General features: G+C 41.5%; 1 protein-coding gene across 5 annotated transcripts in view; it reads left to right on the top strand.

Moving 5' to 3' along the window:
- LOC128657175 (gastrula zinc finger protein XlCGF17.1-like) overlaps positions 1 to 19,081 on the top strand; it is a 65,192-nt gene that overhangs the window by 9,733 nt on the left and 36,378 nt on the right. For 2 of the 5 annotated variants that reach the window (XM_053711419.1, XM_053711418.1), the window contains exons 3-5: positions 15,689 to 15,796; positions 17,055 to 17,159; positions 18,102 to 18,206. In XM_053711419.1, coding sequence (XP_053567394.1) covers positions 15,689 to 15,796; positions 17,055 to 17,159; positions 18,102 to 18,206 — 318 coding nt within the window. Of the gene's footprint in view, positions 1 to 15,483; positions 15,589 to 15,688; positions 15,797 to 17,054; positions 17,160 to 18,101; positions 18,207 to 19,081 lie in introns of those variants that run through there. The other 3 variants (XM_053711422.1, XM_053711421.1, XM_053711420.1) reach the window with 3 other exon arrangements.

Here is a 19,081-nt window from a genome sequence, read left to right as displayed (position 1 = left end):
TAATATGTATGTGGTGTTGTTGGTCACATACAGGGGGCTTTATTTAGGGGTTTAATAAGGTTTATAGGTACAGAGATGTGTAGTTACTATAATCTGTATGTGTTGTTGTTGGTCACATACAGGGGGCATTAATCAGGGGTTTAATAAGGTTTATAGACACAGAGCTGTGTAGTTACTATAATGTGTATGTGGTGTTGTTGGTCACATACAGGGAGCATTAATCAGGGGTTTAATAAGGTTTATAGGTACAGAGCTGTGTAGTTACTATAATGTGTATGTGGTGTTGTTGGTCACATACAGGGGGCATTAATCAGGGGTTTAATAAGGTTTATAGGTACAGAGCTGTGTAGTTACTATAATCTGTATGTGGTGTTGTTGGTCACATACAGGGGGCATTAATCAGGGGTTTAATAAGGTTTATAGACACAGAGCTGTGTAGTTACTATAATGTGTATGTGGTGTTGTTGGTCACATACAGGGAGCATTAATCAGGGGTTTATAGGTACAGAGCTGTGTAGTTACTATAATCTATATGTGGTGTTGTTGGTCACATACAGGGATCAGTAAATCAAGGGTTTAATAAGGTTTATAGACACAGAGCTGTGCCGTTACTATAATGTTTATGTGGTGTTATTAGTCACATACAGGGAGCAGTAAATCAGGGGTTTAATAAGGTTTATAGGCACAGAGCTGTGTAGTTACTATAATGTGTATGTGGTGTTGTGGGTCACACACTGCAACACTTAACTTAATAGCTTTCAGTTAGTTGCTCACATATGATGATAACTTTAGTTAGTTTGTAGCTAACAGTATAACAGCTATAACAATTGGTAGTTTTAAGCTGGCAATTTATACCTGTCAGCAGATCTAATACAGCTAAGATAAATATTTCTCATAGATTGAAACAAAAGTAATGTGAAACAACTGGATATGAGGCTGAATTTACAGGCTGCAGTGGAACACACAATTTCCTCAGAGGTAAAGGAATCAACGGCAGGGAGTCAGCAGAGTATTCTCTTTGAGTACTTAAAAGTAGTAAGTTTATAGGCAGACAACTGTGTAGTTACTATAATGTGTATGTGGTGTTGTTGGTCACATACAAGGAACATTAAATCAGGGGTTTAATAAGGTTTATAGACACAGAGCTGTGTAGTTACTATAATGTGTATGTGGTGTTGGTCACATACAGGGGGCACTAATCAGGGGTTTAATAAGGTTTATAGGTTCAGAACTGTGTAGTTACTATAATGTGTACGTAGTGTTGTTGATCACATACAGGGAGCACTAAATCAGGGGTTTAATAAGGTTTATAGGCACAGAGCTGTGTAGTTACTACAATGTTTATGTGGTGTTGTTGGTCACATACAGGGAGCGTTAATCAGTAGTTTAATAAGCTTTATAGGCACAGAGATGTGTAGTTACTATAATGTGTATGTGGTGTTGGTCACATACAGGGCTCATTAATCAGGGGTTTAATAAGGTTTATAGGTTCAGAACTGTGTAGTTACTATAATGTGTACGTGGTGTTGTTGATCACATACAGGGAGCACTAAATCAGGGTTTTATAAGGTTTATAGACACAGAGCTGTGTAGTTACTATAATGTGTATGTGGTACTGTTGGCCACATACAGGGAGCATTAATCAGGGGTTTAATAAGGTGTATGGGCACATAACTCTGTAGTTACTATAATGTGTATGTGATGTTGTAGCTTTTTAGTGATTTATCTCATATGAGCAGCATTAAAATTATCCTTACTATTTAGCATTAAAGAGACATAAAACTTTTGGACACAGCTACAGTAATATGATCACTACTTGTTATTTTTTCTCCTGTGCCTGCAGCTCTCTTCAGACCTGTTCTCTTCATACTGGGCGCAGCCATCTTGGATGTCAGATTTTCTCACACCCTGTAACAGAAGTACTAAACACTCACAGATTAGTGATGTTACAGCTTTTTCACAGCTGTACCAGCGATGCTGTGGCGCTAGGAGACGTCACAAGTAAGGGATCTTAGAAAAACCGTTTGCATGCGCAAAGGGATCTGCTGCACAATAATGGAGTGCTCCTCTGTGAAATGCTTCTATTTGCATGCAATATTTCTAATACCTTTTAAGTATTAGAAATATTGTATGCAAATAGAAACGTCTCACGTATGAATTATATATGTGTACTCCATTATCATTCTAGGTGTGAGTGGAGTAAGTAGAGCGCTGGAAACAGTGATTCCAAACACCTCACAGTAAAAAAGTCCTTCAGACTAATTTTGTGTTATACGAAAAAAAGGGGGGCGGGGCGTGAGGGCGCTAGTGAAAGCTTAAGAAATCCAATGTGTGAATATTTAACACAATGTGTGTATGTATAATTAAATTTTCCTTGGTTGATTATTCTGAATTATAAAACCAAAATTTCTATCAGTGTTAATTTATATGAATATTGTGTTGCAATTTGTGTTATATAACATTTAAGATACAGTATGACCATATATCATGATTTATTAAAATGTGAATAAAGTGCACTTTGTGATAGATCTTGTACACCCAAAGTTCCTTGATTATTAGTATTCAATACTATATAGAATCAATGCATTTACTGAAAATTTCAATGCGTTTTAGGTTTTGTATTAAATATGTGTTAACTTACAAATTCTAAATATAACGATGTTTCAAAGTATCTAAATGCAAATACTATATAGGTATATCTATTTCATACAAATATATTCCAAAAAACCACTAAAGAGGAGAATAAATCTTAATAAAAGTTATTTATTATAGCAATATAAAATCAGATTTTATAATATAGAATAAAGAGACGTCTCCCCAATAAAAATGTGTAGAAAATAAAAACTAAGACTTAATAACAATGGAATCTGTATCCCTAATAATTTCCCGCAACTCTGTATAACAAGGGAGTCTGAGTTTGCAGTCGCATCGAGGAAAGAAGCAGTGACTGAACCGGCTATAAGGGAGAAGGTAACTCATACGCTAAGTATCAACACTCATCTATTCTCACTTTGAACCGCCAAGTTTGGGACTGCATATTATACAACTTTTCTGACTTTGTAAAAACCTTAATTGCCATAACAGGAAATATTTCTGTCAAGAAAATATGGCAATTGGAAATTCTTAGAAATTTGATTGCAGAGACTCCCTTGTTATACAGAGTTGCGGGAAATTATTAGGGATACAGATTCCTTTGTTATTAAGTCTTAGTTTTTATTTTCTACACATTTTTATTGGGGAGACGTCCCTTTATTCTATATTATCAAATCTGATTTTATATTGCTATAATAAATAACTTTTATTAAGATTTATTCTCCTCTTTAGTGGTTTTTTGGAATATATTTGTATGAAATAGATATACCTATATAGTATTTGCATTTAGCTACTTTGAAACATCGTTATATTTAGAATTTGTAAGTTAACACATATTTAATACAAAACCTAAAACGCATTGAAATTTTCAGTAAAAGCATTGATTCTATATAGTATTGAATACTAATAATCAAGGAACTTTGGGTGTACACGATCTATCACAAAGTGCACTTTATTCACATTTTAATAAATCATGATATATGGTCATACTGGCCTAGATTTGGAGTTCGGCGGTAAAAGGGCTGTTAACGCTCCGCGGGTTTTTTTCTGGCCGCACCATAAATTTAACTCTGGTATCGAGAGTTCAAACAAATGCTGCGTTAGGCTCCAAAAAAGGAGCGTAGAGCATATTTACCGCAAATGCAACTCTCGATACCAGAGTTGCTTACGGACGCGGCCGGCATCAAAAACGTGCTCGTGCACGATTCTCCCATAGGAAACAATGGGGCAGTTTGAGCTGAAAAAAAACCTAACACCTGCAAAAAAGCAGCGTTCAGCTCCTAACGCAGCCCCATTGTTTCCTATGGGGAAACACTTCCTACGTCTGCACCTAACACTCTAACATGTACCCCGAGTCTAAACACCCCTAACCTTACACTTATTAACCCCTATTCTGCCGCCCCCGCTATCGCTGACCCCTGCATTACACTTTTAACCCCTAATCTGCCGCTCCGTAAACCGCCGCCACCTACGTTATCCCTATGTACCCCTAATCTGCTGCCCTAACATCGCCGACCCCTATGTTATATTTATTAACCCCTAATCTGCCCCCCACAACGTCGCCGACACCTGCCTACACTTATTAACCCCTAATCTGCCGAGCGGACCTGAGCGCTACTATAATAAAGTTATTAACCCCTAATCCGCCTCACTAACCCTATCATAAATAGTATTAACCCCTAATCTGCCCTCCCTAACATCGCCGACACCTACCTTCAATTATTAACCCCTAATCTGCCGACCGGAGCTCACCGCTATTCTAATAAATGTATTAACCCCTAAAGCTAAGTCTAACCCTAACACTAACACCCCCCTAAGTTAAATATAATTTTTATCTAACGAAATAAATTAACTCTTATTAAATAAATGATTCCTATTTAAAGCTAAATACTTACCTGTAAAATAAATCCTAATATAGCTACAATATAAATTATAATTATATTATAGCTATTTTAGGATTAATATTTATTTTACAGGCAACTTTGTAATTATTTTAACCAGGTACAATAGCTATTAAATAGTTAAGAACTATTTAATAGTTACCTAGTTAAAATAATAACAAATTTACCTGTAAAATAAATCCTAACCTAAGATATAATTAAACCTAACACTACCCTATCAATAAAATAATTAAATAAACTACCTACAATTACCTACAATTAACCTAACACTACACTATCAATAAATTAATTAAACACAATTGCTACAAATAAATACAATTAAATAAACTATCTAAAGTACAAAAAATAAAAAAGAACTAAGTTACAGAAAATAATAAAATATTTACAAACATAAGAAAAATATTACAACAATTTTAAACTAATTACACCTACTCTAAGCCCCCTAATAAAATAACAAAGCCCCCCAAAATAAAAAATTCCCTACCCTATTCTAAATTACAAATATTACAAGCTCTTTTACCTTACCAGCCCTGAACAGGGCCCTTTGCGGGGCATGCCCCAAGAATTTCAGCTCTTTTGCCTGTAAAAAAAAACATACAATACCCCCCCCCCCAACATTACAACCCACCACCCACATACCCCTAATCTAACCCAAACCCCCCTTAAATAAACCTAACACTACCCCCCTGATGATCTTCCTACCTTGTCTTCACCATGCCAGGTTCACCGATCCGTCCTGGCTCCAAGATCTTCATCCAACCCAAGCGGGGGCTAGACATCCACTGAAGAAGTCCAGAAGAGGGTCCAAAGTCTTCCTCCTATCCGGCAAGAAGAGGACATCCGGACCGGCAAACATCTTCTCCAAGCGGCATCTTCTATCTTCTTCCATCCGATGACGACCGGCTCCATCTTGAAGACCTCCAGCGCGGATCCATCCTCTTCTTCCGACGACTAGACGACGAATGACATTTCCTTTAAGGGACGTCATCCAAGATGGCGTCCCTCGAATTCCGATTGGCTGATAGGATTCTATCAGCCAATCGGAATTAAGGTAGGAATTTTCTGATTGGCTGATGGAATCAGCCAATCAGAATATAGTTCAATTCGATTGGCTGATCCAATCAGCCAATCAGATTGAGCTCGCATTCTATTGGCTGATCGGAACAGCCAATAGAATGCGAGCTCAATCTGATTGGCTGATTGGATCAGCCAATCGGATTGAACTTGATTCTGATTGGCTGATTCCATCAGCCAATCAGAAAATTCCTACCTTAATTCCGATTGGCTGATAGAATCCTATCAGCCAATCGGAATTCGAGGGACGCCATCTTGGATGACGTCCCTTAAAGGAACCGTCATTCGTCGTCTAGTCGTCGGAAGAAGAGGATGGATCCGCGCTGGAGGTCTTCAAGATGGAGCCGGTCGTCATCGGATGGAAGAAGATAGAAGATGCCGCTTGGAGAAGATGTTTGCCGGTCCGGATGTCCTTTTCTTGCCGGATAGGAGGAAGACTTTGGACCCTCTTCTGGACTTCTTCAGTGGATGTCTAGCCCCCGCTTGGGTTGGATGAAGATCTTGGAGCCAGGACGGATCGGTGAACCTGGCATGGTGAAGACAAGGTAGGAAGATCATCAGGGGGGTAGTGTTAGGTTTATTTAAGGGGGGTTTGGGTTAGATTAGGGGTATGTGGGTGGTGGGTTGTAATGTTGGGGGGGGGGTATTGTATGTTTTTTTTTACAGGCAAAAGAGCTGAAATTCTTGGGGCATGCCCCGCAAAGGGCCCTGTTCAGGGCTGGTAAGGTAAAAGAGCTTGTAATATTTGTAATTTAGAATAGGGTAGGGAATTTTTTATTTTGGGGGGCTTTGTTATTTTATTAGGGGGCTTAGAGTAGGTGTAATTAGTTTAAAATTGTTGTAATATTTTTCTTATGTTTGTAAATATTTTATTATTTTCTGTAACTTAGTTCTTTTTTATTTTTTGTACTTTAGATAGTTTATTTAATTGTATTTATTTGTAGCAATTGTGTTTAATTAATTTATTGATAGTGTAGTGTTAGGTTAATTGTAGGTAATTGTAGGTAGTTTATTTAATTATTTTATTGATAGGGTAGTGTTAGGTTTAATTATATCTTAGGTTAGGATTTATTTTACAGGTAAATTTGTTATTATTTTAACTAGGTAACTATTAAATAGTTCTTAACTATTTAATAGCTATTGTACCTGGTTAAAATAATTACAAAGTTGCCTGTAAAATAAATATTAATCCTAAAATAGCTATAATATAATTATAATTTATATTGTAGCTATATTAGGATTTATTTTACAGGTAAGTATTTAGCTTTAAATAGGAATCATTTATTTAATAAGAGTTAATTTATTTCGTTAGATAAAAATTATATTTAACTTAGGGGGGTGTTAGTGTTAGGGTTAGACTTAGCTTTAGGGGTTAATACATTTATTAGAATAGCGGTGAGCTCCGGTCGACAGATTAGGGGTTAATAATTGAAGGTAGGTGTCGGCGATGTTAGGGAGGGCAGATTAGGGGTTAATACTATTTATGATAGGGTTAGTGAGGCGGATTAGGGGTTAATAACTTTATTATAGTAGCGCTCAGGTCCGCTCGGCAGATTAGGGGTTAATAAGTGTAGGTAGGTGTCGGCGACGTTGAGGGGGGCAGATTAGGGGTTAATAAATATAACATAGGGGTCGGCGATGTTAGGGGTAGCAGATTAGGGGTACATAGGGATAACGTAGGTGGCGGCGATTTGCGGTCGGAAGATTAGGGGTTAATTATTTTAAGTAGCTTGCGGCGACGTTGTGGGGGGCAAGTTAGGGGTTAATAGATATAATACAGGGGTCGGCGGTGTTAGGGGCAGCAGATTAGGGGTACATAAGTATAACGTAGGTGGCGGTCGGCAGATTAGGGGTTAAAAATTTTAATCGAGTGGCGGCGATGTGGGGGGACCTCGGTTTAGGGGTACATAGGTAGTTTATGGGTGTTAGTGTACTTTAGGGTACAGTAGTTAAGAGCTTTATAAACCGGCGTTAGCCAGAAAGCTCTTAACTCCTGCTATTTTCAGGCGGCTGGAATCTTGTCGTTAGAGCTCTAACGCTCACTGCAGAAACGACTCTAAATACCGGCGTTAGAAAGATCCCATTGAAAAGATAGGCTACGCAAATGGCGTAGGGGGATCTGCGGTATGGAAAAGTCGCGGCTGTAAAGTGAGCGTTAGACCCTTTAATCACTGACTCCAAATACCAGCGGGCGGCCAAAACCAGCGTTAGGAGCCTCTAACGCTGGTTTTGACGGCTACCGCCGAACTCTAAATCTAGGCCACTGTATCTTAAATGTTATATAACACAAATTGCAACACAATATTCATATAAATTAACACTGATAGAAATTTTGGTTTTATAATTCAGAATAATCAACCAAGGAAAATTTAATTATACATACACACATTGTGTTAAATATTCACACATTGGATTTCTTAAGCTTTCACTAGCGCCCTCACGCCCCGCCCCCCTTTTTTTCGTACTCCATTATCATGCAGTAGAACGTTTATTATAAGCTCCCTTACTTGTGAAAGTAATATTACATTTACAACACTTATATATATGCATTACTGGGCTAACAGAAGCTGCACCCAGGTGGTAAATTGCCATAGAACAGGCTAACAATAGTATTGAGCCAGTTGTTAGTTCCTGTGAATGTGCTTCTCTCTGTGTGTATTTAGTCTCCCTATGGGAAAAAGGGGAAACCAGACGTGGACTCCTTACTCAGTGTGCTTAGAGGAATATGGCTACACCTCACTGACGAGGCCCAATGAAGGCCAGAACGATCGTCTGTGGTTGCTGTGTTCCTTGTTCAGAGAGGAATTGCCTGGTATTTAGGCGCTGACTGACCGTAATAAGCGGGATCAGACTGATATACTACAGGAAAGTTTCTGTGAAAATCAGTACTGTGCTAAAAGAAGCTGCACCCAGGTGGTAAATCGCCATAGAACAGGCTAACAATAGTATTGAGCCAGTTTGTTCCTGTGAGTGTGCTTCTCTCTCTGTGTGTGTGTGTGTGTGTGTGTGTGTATATATATATATATATATATATATATATATATATATATATATATATATATATATATATATATATATATATATATATATATATATATATATATATATAGGTGGTTCAAATGAACAGAGGCACTCGCCGTGTTACAAAAGTGCTTTATTCTCTCATGTGAGTAAACGTTTTCGGGCTATGATGCCCGTCATTTCTTCATTTCAGGAGTCTGATGACGGGCATCATAGCCCGAAAACGTTTACTCACATGAGAGAATAAAGTACTTTTGTAACACGGCGAGTGCCTCTGTTCATTTGAACCACCAATTAATATTGTAAATTTGGGAACACCCCGGCATTTTGGAATAAATAGTGAGTGCTGGTAATCTTGAATGGAGATATACAGGTATACCTCACTTTACAGCGCTTCACTTTACAGTGATTCGCTAATACAGCGCTTTGTGGAGCTGAAGTTCAACCTCCAAGGATTTTGAAACAGTGCTGTAAATCATTGTGAGATTGCGAGAAAAGTGACTGGCACCATTTTGCTATGCTTAGTTCACTCTGTTAACTGCATTGTAGTGCAATCTGTGTCTCAGTGCTATAGTCTGGCAAATTTTACTACAGTAATTGTCACTATTTTACAGGTACAGTATTTATTGAATACTAATTGAATACTTGCTGTGCTAGTGTTAAACTAAACGTAGCACTATTGCACCCCTAATATATGTTAGTTCAAACATGTTTTTAAGATTTTAAACACTGAAAAGAAAGCTAAAACTGCCTTGTTTCACTTTAAGGCGGTTTTCACTTTACAGCGGGGCTCCGGTCCCTAACCCGCTGTATGAGCGGGGTATACCTGTGTATATATATATATATATATATATATATATATATTATATAAGTGTTGTAAACTTAATAATACTTTCACAAATCGACATGATTTTTTTACATTATTGTAAACATGGCAGCCTCCATGAGCAACACGTGTGTAAATAAATATATATACACACGTGTTGCTCGTAGAGGCTGCCATGTTTACAAGCGTCTGAGCTTGCTCTGAAAAGTCCCCGCTTTACCAGCACTTGCGTCATCAGAGCACTGAGCGAACGCCCAGCGACTCGCTTTGAAGTCTTCACAAAACGCTCCAAGCGAGCTCGAGTTCATTTGGAGCGCTTGCCGAACACATCTTATGATGCACATTAAATAAAAGTGAACAATACAGCTGTCAAACAGACAACATCAATACTGATCTGTGCATGAGCAGCGCTTTTGTCACAGAGTACAAGATCACCAACACTACAAGATGGCAGCACCTAGTGTAACGATGCAGAGCTTCACCAGCGCCACCTGTAAATGAAGAAAATCAAACTGAAAAACCTCTGTTGTATGAAACTGCAGCAGCTAAACCTGTTATAGGGACGACTTATTTTAATTTATTTCTATTATCACATTTACCACTTTCTCTTGGTCTCCCTTGTTGAAACCCAGTTTTTTTTCTATGGAGGAAGGGTCAAGAGCGTGCTCTATAGATAACAGCAGTGCTGGTAGTGAGAGCATACTGAGGTATGCACAGGATTGTGTTGTATATATGGGCGCAGTGCTTTTCATGAGAGCATACTGAGGTAGGCTCAGGTGTGTGCTCTGTATATGGCAGCAGTTCTTATCCTGAGAGCATACTGAGGTAGGCTCAGGTGTGTGCTCTGTATATGGCTGCAGTTCTTATCATGAGAGCATACTGAGGTAGGCTCAGGTGTGTGCTCTGTATATGGCTGCAGTTCTTATCATGAGAGCATACTGAGGTAGGCTCAGGTGTGTTCTCTGTATATGGCAGCAGTTCTTATCATGAGAGCATACTGAGGTAGGCTCAGGTGTGTGCTCTGTATATGGCAGCAGTTCTTATCATGAGCGCATACTGAGGTAGGCTCAGGTGTGTGCTCTGTATATGGCAGCAGTTATCATGAGAGCATACTGAGGTAGGCTCAGGTGTGTGCTCTGTATATGGCAGCAGTTCTTATCATGAGAGCATACTGAGGTAGGCTCAGGTGTGTGCTCTGTATATGGCAGCAGTTCTTATCATGAGCGCATACTGAGGTAGGCTCAGGTGTGTGCTCTGTATATGGCAGCAGTTATCATGAGAGCATACTGAGGTAGGCTCAGGTGTGTGCTCTGTATATGGCAGCAGTTCTTATCATGAGAGCATACTGAGGTAGGCTCAGGTGTGTTCTCTGTATATGGCAGCAGTTCTTATTAGAGCATACTGAGGTAGGCTCAGGTGTGTGCTCTGTATATGGCAGCAGTTCTTATCATGAGAGCATACTGACGTAGGCTCAGGTGTGTGCTCTGTATATGGCAGCAGTTCTTATGAGAGCATACTGAGGTAGGCTAAGGTGTGTGCTCTGTATATGGCAGCAGTTCTTATCATGAGAGCATACTGAGGGAGGCTCAGGTGTGTGCTCTGTATATGGCAGCAGTTCTTATCATGAGAGCATACTGAGGTAGGCTCAGGTGTGTTCTCTGTATATGGCAGCAGTTATTTTCATGAGAGCATACTGAGGTAGGTTCAGGTGTGTGCTCTGTATATGGCAGCAGTTCTTATCATGAGAGCATACTGAGGTAGGCTCAGGTGTGTGCTCTGTATATGGCAGCAGTTCTTATCATGAGAGCATACTGAGGTAGGCTCAGGTGTGTGCTCTGTATATGGCAGCAGTTCTTATCATGAGAGCATACTGAGGTAGGTTCAGGTGTGTGCTCTGTATATGGCAGCAGTTCTTATCATGAGAGCATACTGAGGTAGGCTCAGGTGTGTGCTCTGTATATGGCAGCAGTTCTTATCATGAGCGCATACTGAGGTAGGCTCAGGTGTGTGCTCTGTATATGGCAGCAGTTATCATGAGAGCATACTGAGGTAGGCTCAGGTGTGTGCTCTGTATATGGCAGCAGTTCTTATCATGAGAGCATACTGAGGTAGGCTCAGGTGTGTTCTCTGTATATGGCAGCAGTTCTTATCATGAGCGCATACTGAGGTAGGCTCAGGTGTGTGCTCTGTATATGGCAGCAGTTCTTATCATGAGAGCATACTGACGTAGGCTCAGGTGTGTGCTCTGTATATGGCAGCAGTTCTTATGAGAGCATACTGAGGTAGGCTAAGGTGTGTGCTCTGTATATGGCAGCAGTTCTTATCATGAGAGCATACTGAGGGAGGCTCAGGTGTGTGCTCTGTATATGGCAGCAGTTCTTATCATGAGAGCATACTGAGGTAGGCTCAGGTGTGTTCTCTGTATATGGCAGCAGTTATTTTCATGAGAGCATACTGAGGTAGGTTCAGGTGTGTGCTCTGTATATGGCAGCAGTTCTTATCATGAGAGCATACTGAGGTAGGCTCAGGTGTGTGCTCTGTATATGGCAGCAGTTCTTATCATGAGAGCATACTGAGGTAGGCTCAGGTGTGTGCTCTGTATATGGCAGCAGTTCTTATCATGAGAGCATACTGAGGTAGGTTCAGGTGTGTGCTCTGTATATGGCAGCAGTTCTTATCATGAGAGCATACTGAGGTAGGCTCAGGTGTGTTCTCTGTATATGGCAGCAGTTCTTATCATTAGAGCATACTGAGGTAGGCTCAGGTGTGTGCTCTGTATATGGCAGCAGTTCTTATGAGAGCATACTGAGGTAGGCTAAGGTGTGTGCTCTGTATATGGCAGCAGTTCTTATCATGAGAGCATACTGAGGTAGGCTCGGGTGTGTGCTCTGTATTTGCAGCAGTTCTTATCATGAGAGCATACTGAGGTAGGCTCAGGTGTGTGCTCTGTATATGGCAGCAGTTCTTATCATGAGAGCATACTGACGTAGGCTCAGGTGTGTGCTCTGTATATGGCAGCAGTTCTTATGAGAGCATACTGAGGTAGGCTAAGGTGTGTGCTCTGTATATGGCAGCAGTTCTTATCATGAGAGCATACTGAGGGAGGCTCAGGTGTGTGCTCTGTATATGGCAGCAGTTCTTATCATGAGAGCATACTGAGGTAGGCTCAGGTGTGTTCTCTGTATATGGCAGCAGTTATTTTCATGAGAGCATACTGAGGTAGGTTCAGGTGTGTGCTCTGTATATGGCAGCAGTTCTTATCATGAGAGCATACTGAGGTAGGCTCAGGTGTGTGCTCTGTATATGGCAGCAGTTCTTATCATGAGAGCATACTGAGGTAGGCTCAGGTGTGTGCTCTGTATATGGCTGCAGTTCTTATCATGAGAGCATACTGAGGCAGGTTCAGGTGTGTGCTCTGTATATGGCAGCAGTTCTTATCATGAGAGCATACTGAGGTAGGCTCAGGTGTGTGCTCTGTATATGGCAGCAGTTCTTATCATGAGAGCATACTGAGGTAGGCTCAGGTGTGTGCTCTGTATACGGCAGCAGTTATTTTCATGACAGCATACTGAGGTAGGCTCAGGTGTGTGCTCTGTATATGGCAGCAGTTCTTATCATGAGAGCATACTGACGTAGGCTCAGGTGTGTGCTGTGTATATGGCAGCAGTTCTTATGAGAGCATACTGAGGTAGGCTAAGGTGTGTGCTCTGTATATGGCAGCAGTTCTTATCATGAGAGCATACTGAGGGAGGCTCAGGTGTGTGCTCTGTATATGGCAGCAGTTCTTATCATGAGAGCATACTGAGGTAGGCTCAGGTGTGTTCTCTGTATATGGCAGCAGTTATTTTCATGAGAGCATACTGAGGTAGGTTCAGGTGTGTGCCCTGTATATGGCAGCAGTTCTTATCATGAGAGCATACTGAGGTAGGCTCAGGTGTGTGCCCTGTATATGGCAGCAGTTCTTATCATGAGAGCATACTGAGGTAGGCTCAGGTGTGTGCTCTGTATATGGCAGCAGTTCTTATCATGAGCGCATACTGAGGTAGGCTCAGGTGTGTTCTCTGTATATGGCAGCAGTTCTTATCATGAGAGCATACTGAGGTAGGCTCAGGTGTGTGCTCTGTATATGGCAGCAGTTCTTACCATGAGAGCATACTGAGGTAGGCTCAGGTGTGTGCTCTGTATATGGCAGCAGTTATAATGAGAGCATACTGAGGTAGGCTCAGGTGTGTGCTCTGTATATGGCTGCAGTTCTTATCATGAGAGCATACTGAGGCAGGTTCAGGTGTGTGCTCTGTATATGGCAGCAGTTCTTATCATGAGAGCATACTGAGGTAGGCTAAGGTGTGTGCTCTGTATATGGCAGCAGTTCTTATCATGAGAGCATACTGAGGTAGGCTCAGGTGTGTGCTCTGTATACGGCAGCAGTTATTTTCATGACAGCATACTGAGGTAGGCTCAGGTGTGTGCTCTGTATATGGCAGCAGTTCTTATCATGAGAGCATACTGACGTAGGCTCAGGTGTGTGCTGTGTATATGGCAGCAGTTCTTATGAGAGCATACTGAGGTAGGCTAAGGTGTGTGCTCTGTATATGGCAGCAGTTCTTATCATGAGAGCATACTGAGGGAGGCTCAGGTGTGTGCTCTGTATATGGCTGCAGTTCTTATCATGAGAGCATACTGTTGTAGGCTCAGGTGTGTGCTCTGTATATGGCAGCAGTTCTTATCATGAGAGCATACTGAGGGAGGCTCAGGTGTGTGCTCTGTATATGGCAGCAGTTCTTATCATGAGAGCATACTGAGGTAGGCTCAGGTGTGTTCTCTGTATATGGCAGCAGTTATTTTCATGAGAGCATACTGAGGTAGGTTCAGGTGTGTGCCCTGTATATGGCAGCAGTTCTTATCATGAGAGCATACTGAGGTAGGCTCAGGTGTGTGCCCTGTATATGGCAGCAGTTCTTATCATGAGAGCATACTGAGGTAGGCTCAGGTGTGTGCTCTGTATATGGCAGCAGTTCTTATCATGAGCGCATACTGAGGTAGGCTCAGGTGTGTTCTCTGTATATGGCAGCAGTTCTTATCATGAGAGCATACTGAGGTAGGCTCAGGTGTGTGCTCTGTATATGGCAGCAGTTCTTACCATGAGAGCATACTGAGGTAGGCTCAGGTGTGTGCTCTGTATATGGCAGCAGTTCTTATCATGAGAGCATACTGAGGTAGGCTCAGGTGTGTGCTCTGTATATGGCAGCAGTTCTTATCATGAGAGCATACTGAGGTAGGCTCAGGTGTGTGCTCTGTATATGGCAGCAGTTCTTATCATGAGAGCATATTGAGGTAGGCTCAGGTGTGTGCTCTGTTTATGGCAGCAGTTCTTATCATGAGAGTATACTGAGGTAGGCTCAGGTGTGTGCTCTGTATATGGCAGCAGTTCTTACCATGAGAGCATACTGAGGTAGGCTCAGGTGTGTGCTCTGTATTTGCAGCAGTGCTTGTAACAACATTATACATATAGTGCTCCTCGACATGTGCATGCTCCTGAGGATATCTAGGTATTCTTTCATTGAATGGAGCTGAAGCATTGCTGCATTGTTACATAAACTTATTATGTACAATATGGTGCTGCTCTTCAGTGCATAGCTGGGGGCAGAAGTTAGTGTGGAGCTGGAGGTGCTCTGCCGTATCCCTCTGCGCCTTTCTTTTTGGTGCCGTTGTATTGTGATGGCGTCTAGCCAGTACTTATGCTCCCTGGTATCCTCCTTTTCAGTTGCACTTGTTTTGACCAATCTTTATGTAGGGTTATTAGCTATTTAACCTCTGAGGTTTACAGCACACGGATACGTCTATTAGCCCTGTATTGTGTATATCCCAAACCATAACACTTACGTGTATTAAAAGATATAAAAGGGGAACAGGCAGCAAGCTTTTTATTTAGATTTGTTCAGCAGCCTTTATTAAATCCGTTATGTAAAACCTCACTGCATACTGGTATAGACTGTTATACGCAGGATCCTTCATTAGAGAGCGCTATTGGCATGGTACACACTGTTTAATAACTCACATTTACCTATCAGGAGGATTCCTCAAGGTGAATGAATTAGCTGCATAGAAAATTACTACAATATTCAAAGCTGCTGGTATATTTGGACCCATAGCTGTTCCCTATTAACCATTAAGGTGGATATATTAATATTTTATGTAATAATAATAATATTTTATAAGTTTATATTACATCCTCTATCATATACTATCGGGTAATTTCCTGCTGTAATTACAGGGCGTCTAGAGGAAAACCCGGGCACTGGGCTATTACATGTGAAGGAAGAGGATGAGACAAATGACATGAATTGTCATCAGACTGAAATACATTGGTCCCTCCCTGCCGGTGAGTAGTAATACGTGAGAGTCTGCCGGGGCTGTGCACGCAGTTACTTACTGCTCTCCCTTCCTGCCGGTGAGTAGTAATACGTGAGAGTCTGCCAGGGCTGTGCACACAGTTACTTACTGCTCTCCCTCCCTGCCGGTGAGTAGTAATACGTGAGAGTCTGCCGGGGCTGTGCACACAGTTACTTACTGCTCTCCCTCCCTGCCGGTTAGTAGTAATACGTGAGAGTCTGCCGGGGCTGTGCACACAGTTACTTACTGCTCTCCCTCCCTGCCGGTGAGTAGTAATACATGAGAGTCTGCCGGGGCTGTGCACACAGTTACTTACTGCTCTCCCTCCCTGCCGGGGAGTAGTAATACGTGAGAGTCTGCCGGGGCTGTGCACACAGTTACTTACTGCTCTCCCTCCCTGCCGGTGAGTAGTAATACGTGAGAGTCTGCCGGGGCTGTGCACACAGTTACTTACTGCTCTCCCTCCCTGCAGGTGAGTAGTAATACGTGAGAGTCTGCCGGGGCTGTGCACACATTTACTTACTGCTCTCCCTCCCTGCCGGTGAGTAGTAATACGTGAGAGTCTGCCGGGGCTGTGCACACATTTACTTACTGCTCTCCCTCCCTGTCGGTGAGTAGTAATACGTGAGAGTCTGCCAGGGCTGTGCACACAGTTACTTACTGCTCTCCCTCCCTGCCGGTGAGTAGTAATACGTGAGAGTCTGCCGGGGCTGTGCACACAGTTAGTTACTGCTCTCCCTCCCTGCCGGGGAGTAGTAATACATGAGAGTCTGCCGGGGCTGTGCACACAGTTACTTACTCCTCTCCCTCCCTGCTGGTGAGTAGTAATACGTGAGAGTCTGCCGGGGCTGTGCACACAGTTACTTACTGCTCTCCCTCCCTGCCGGGGAGTAGTAATACATGAGAGTCTGCCGGGGCTGTGCACACAGTTACTTACTGCTCTCCCTCCCTGCAGGTGAGTAGTAATACGTGAGAGTCTGTCGGGGCTGTGCACACAGTTACTTACTGCTCTCCCTTGTAGTTTACTGTCTCGTTTATAAGCGCAGATAACAACATGAGTTTAACCCTTGTTTAGTTCATGGTGTAGTTTTATATTTTAATATAGAGGATCACAGTAAAAAATGATGAGAGGGAAAATGTGCTGATTGTGTGTATTTGTTGTTGTTGTCTGTCTGGGAAATGCACAAACTGTTTTATAGATAACTAGATCATGTGATATAAAAACTGAATCTACTTTATTTGTACAGATGAGGATAATGCTGATATAGTGAAAGTTGAGATAACAGAAGATCTGTGTGTGACGCGTCAGCTGGGAGACCCTGATGAGAACACAAGTGACAGTATCAGCCCAGGTGAGTGTGCACTTGTATTTGAGGGATGAAGGTTACAGGTGGGTATTTACTTTTGTTGAGAGATGGGCTTTACAGATGAGTGTGCATGTATGTTTTGAGTGACAGATACAAGTTACAGGGGAATGTGCATATATATTGTGTGTGAGGTACATGAGTTACAGGTGAGTGTGCACGTATATATTGTGTGTGCGGTACATGAGTTATAGGTGAGTGTGCATGTATATTGTGTGTGAGGTGCATGAGTTACAGGTGAGTGTGCACATATAGTGTGTGTGAGGTACGTGGGTTACAGGTGAGTGTGCACATATAGTGTGTGTGAGGTACGTGGGTTACAGGTGAGTGTGCACATATATTGTGTGTGAGATACGTGGGATACAGGTAAATGTGCACATATATTGTGTGTGAGATACATGGATTGCAGGTGAGTGTGCACATATATTGTGTGTGAGATACATGGGTTACAGATAGTGAGCACGTATGTTGTGTGTAAGGTATGTGGGTTGCAGGTTGGTGTGCAGGTATGTTGTGTGTAAGGTATGTGGGTTGCAGGTTGTTGTGCACGTTTGTTGTGTGTAAGGTATGTGGATTACAGGTTGGTGTGTGCGTATATTATGTGTGAGGTATGGGTTACAGGTGAGTATGCACATATATTGTTTGTGAAGTATGAGTTAGAGGTGAGTGTGAACATATATTGTGTGTAAGGTACAGATAAATGTGCACATATATTGTGTGTGAGGCATGCAGGTTACAAGTGAGTGTGCACGCCTTTTGTATCTAAACTTCCTTTTCAGCTAAAAAGATATACAATAAATAAGATAATTGAGGGAAATTACCACAGTGTGTGCATTTGGTGCTGTCTGGGAAATATACAAACTGTTTTATAGTAAAGTTATAAAAACTAAATTATGTGATATACAAACTGAATCTACTTTATTTGTACAGATGAGGATAATGCTGATATAGTGAAAGTTGAGATAACAGAAGATCTGTGTGTGACGTGTCAGCTGGGAGACCCTGATGAGAACACAAGTGACAGTATCAGCCCAGGTGAGTGTGCACTTGTATCTGAGGGATGAAGGTTACAGGTGGGTATTTACTTTTGTTGAGAGATGGGCTTTACAGATGAGTGTGCATGTATGTTTTGAGTGACAGATACAAGTTACGGGTGAATGTGCATATATATTGTGTGTGAGGTACATGAGTTACAGGTGAGTGTGCACGTATATTGTGTGTGCAGTACATGAGTTATAGGTGAGTGTGCACGTATATTGTGTGTGAGGTGCATGAGTTACAGGTGAGTGTGCACATATAGTGTGTGTGAGGCACGTGGGTTACAGGTCAGTGTGCACATATATTGTTTGTGAGATACGTGGGATACAGGCAAATGTGCACATATATTGTGTGTGAGATACGTGGATTGCAGGTGAGTGTGCACATATATTGTGTGTGAGATACATGTGTTACAGGTAGTGAGCACGTATGTTGTGTGTAAGGTATGTGGGTTGCAGGTTGGTGTGCAGGTATGTTGTGTGTAAGGTATGTGGGTTGCAGGTTGTTGTGCATGTATGTTGTGTGTAAGGTATGTGGATTACAGGTTGGTGTGTGGTATGGGTTACAGGTGAGTATGCACATATATTGTTTGTGAGTTAGAGGTGAGTGTGAACATATATTGTGTGTAAGGTACAGATAAATGTGCACATACAGTTGGGAAAAAAAGTATTTAGTCAGCCACCAATTGTGCAAGTTCTCCCACTTAAGAAGATGAGAGAGGCCTGTAATTTTCATCATAGGTATACCTCAACTATGAGAGACAAAATGTGGAAACAAATCTAGACAATCACATTGTCTGATTTGGAAAGAATTTATTTGCAAATTATGGTGGAAAATAAGTATTTGGTCAATATCAAAAGTTCATCTCAATA

The sequence above is a fragment of the Bombina bombina genome, chromosome 4 (genome assembly GCF_027579735.1).
Source record: "Bombina bombina isolate aBomBom1 chromosome 4, aBomBom1.pri, whole genome shotgun sequence".
NCBI lineage: Eukaryota > Metazoa > Chordata > Amphibia > Anura > Bombinatoridae > Bombina > Bombina bombina.
Note: the sequence above shows the minus strand (reverse complement) of the source record. Positions and strands in the feature narration are given on the sequence as shown.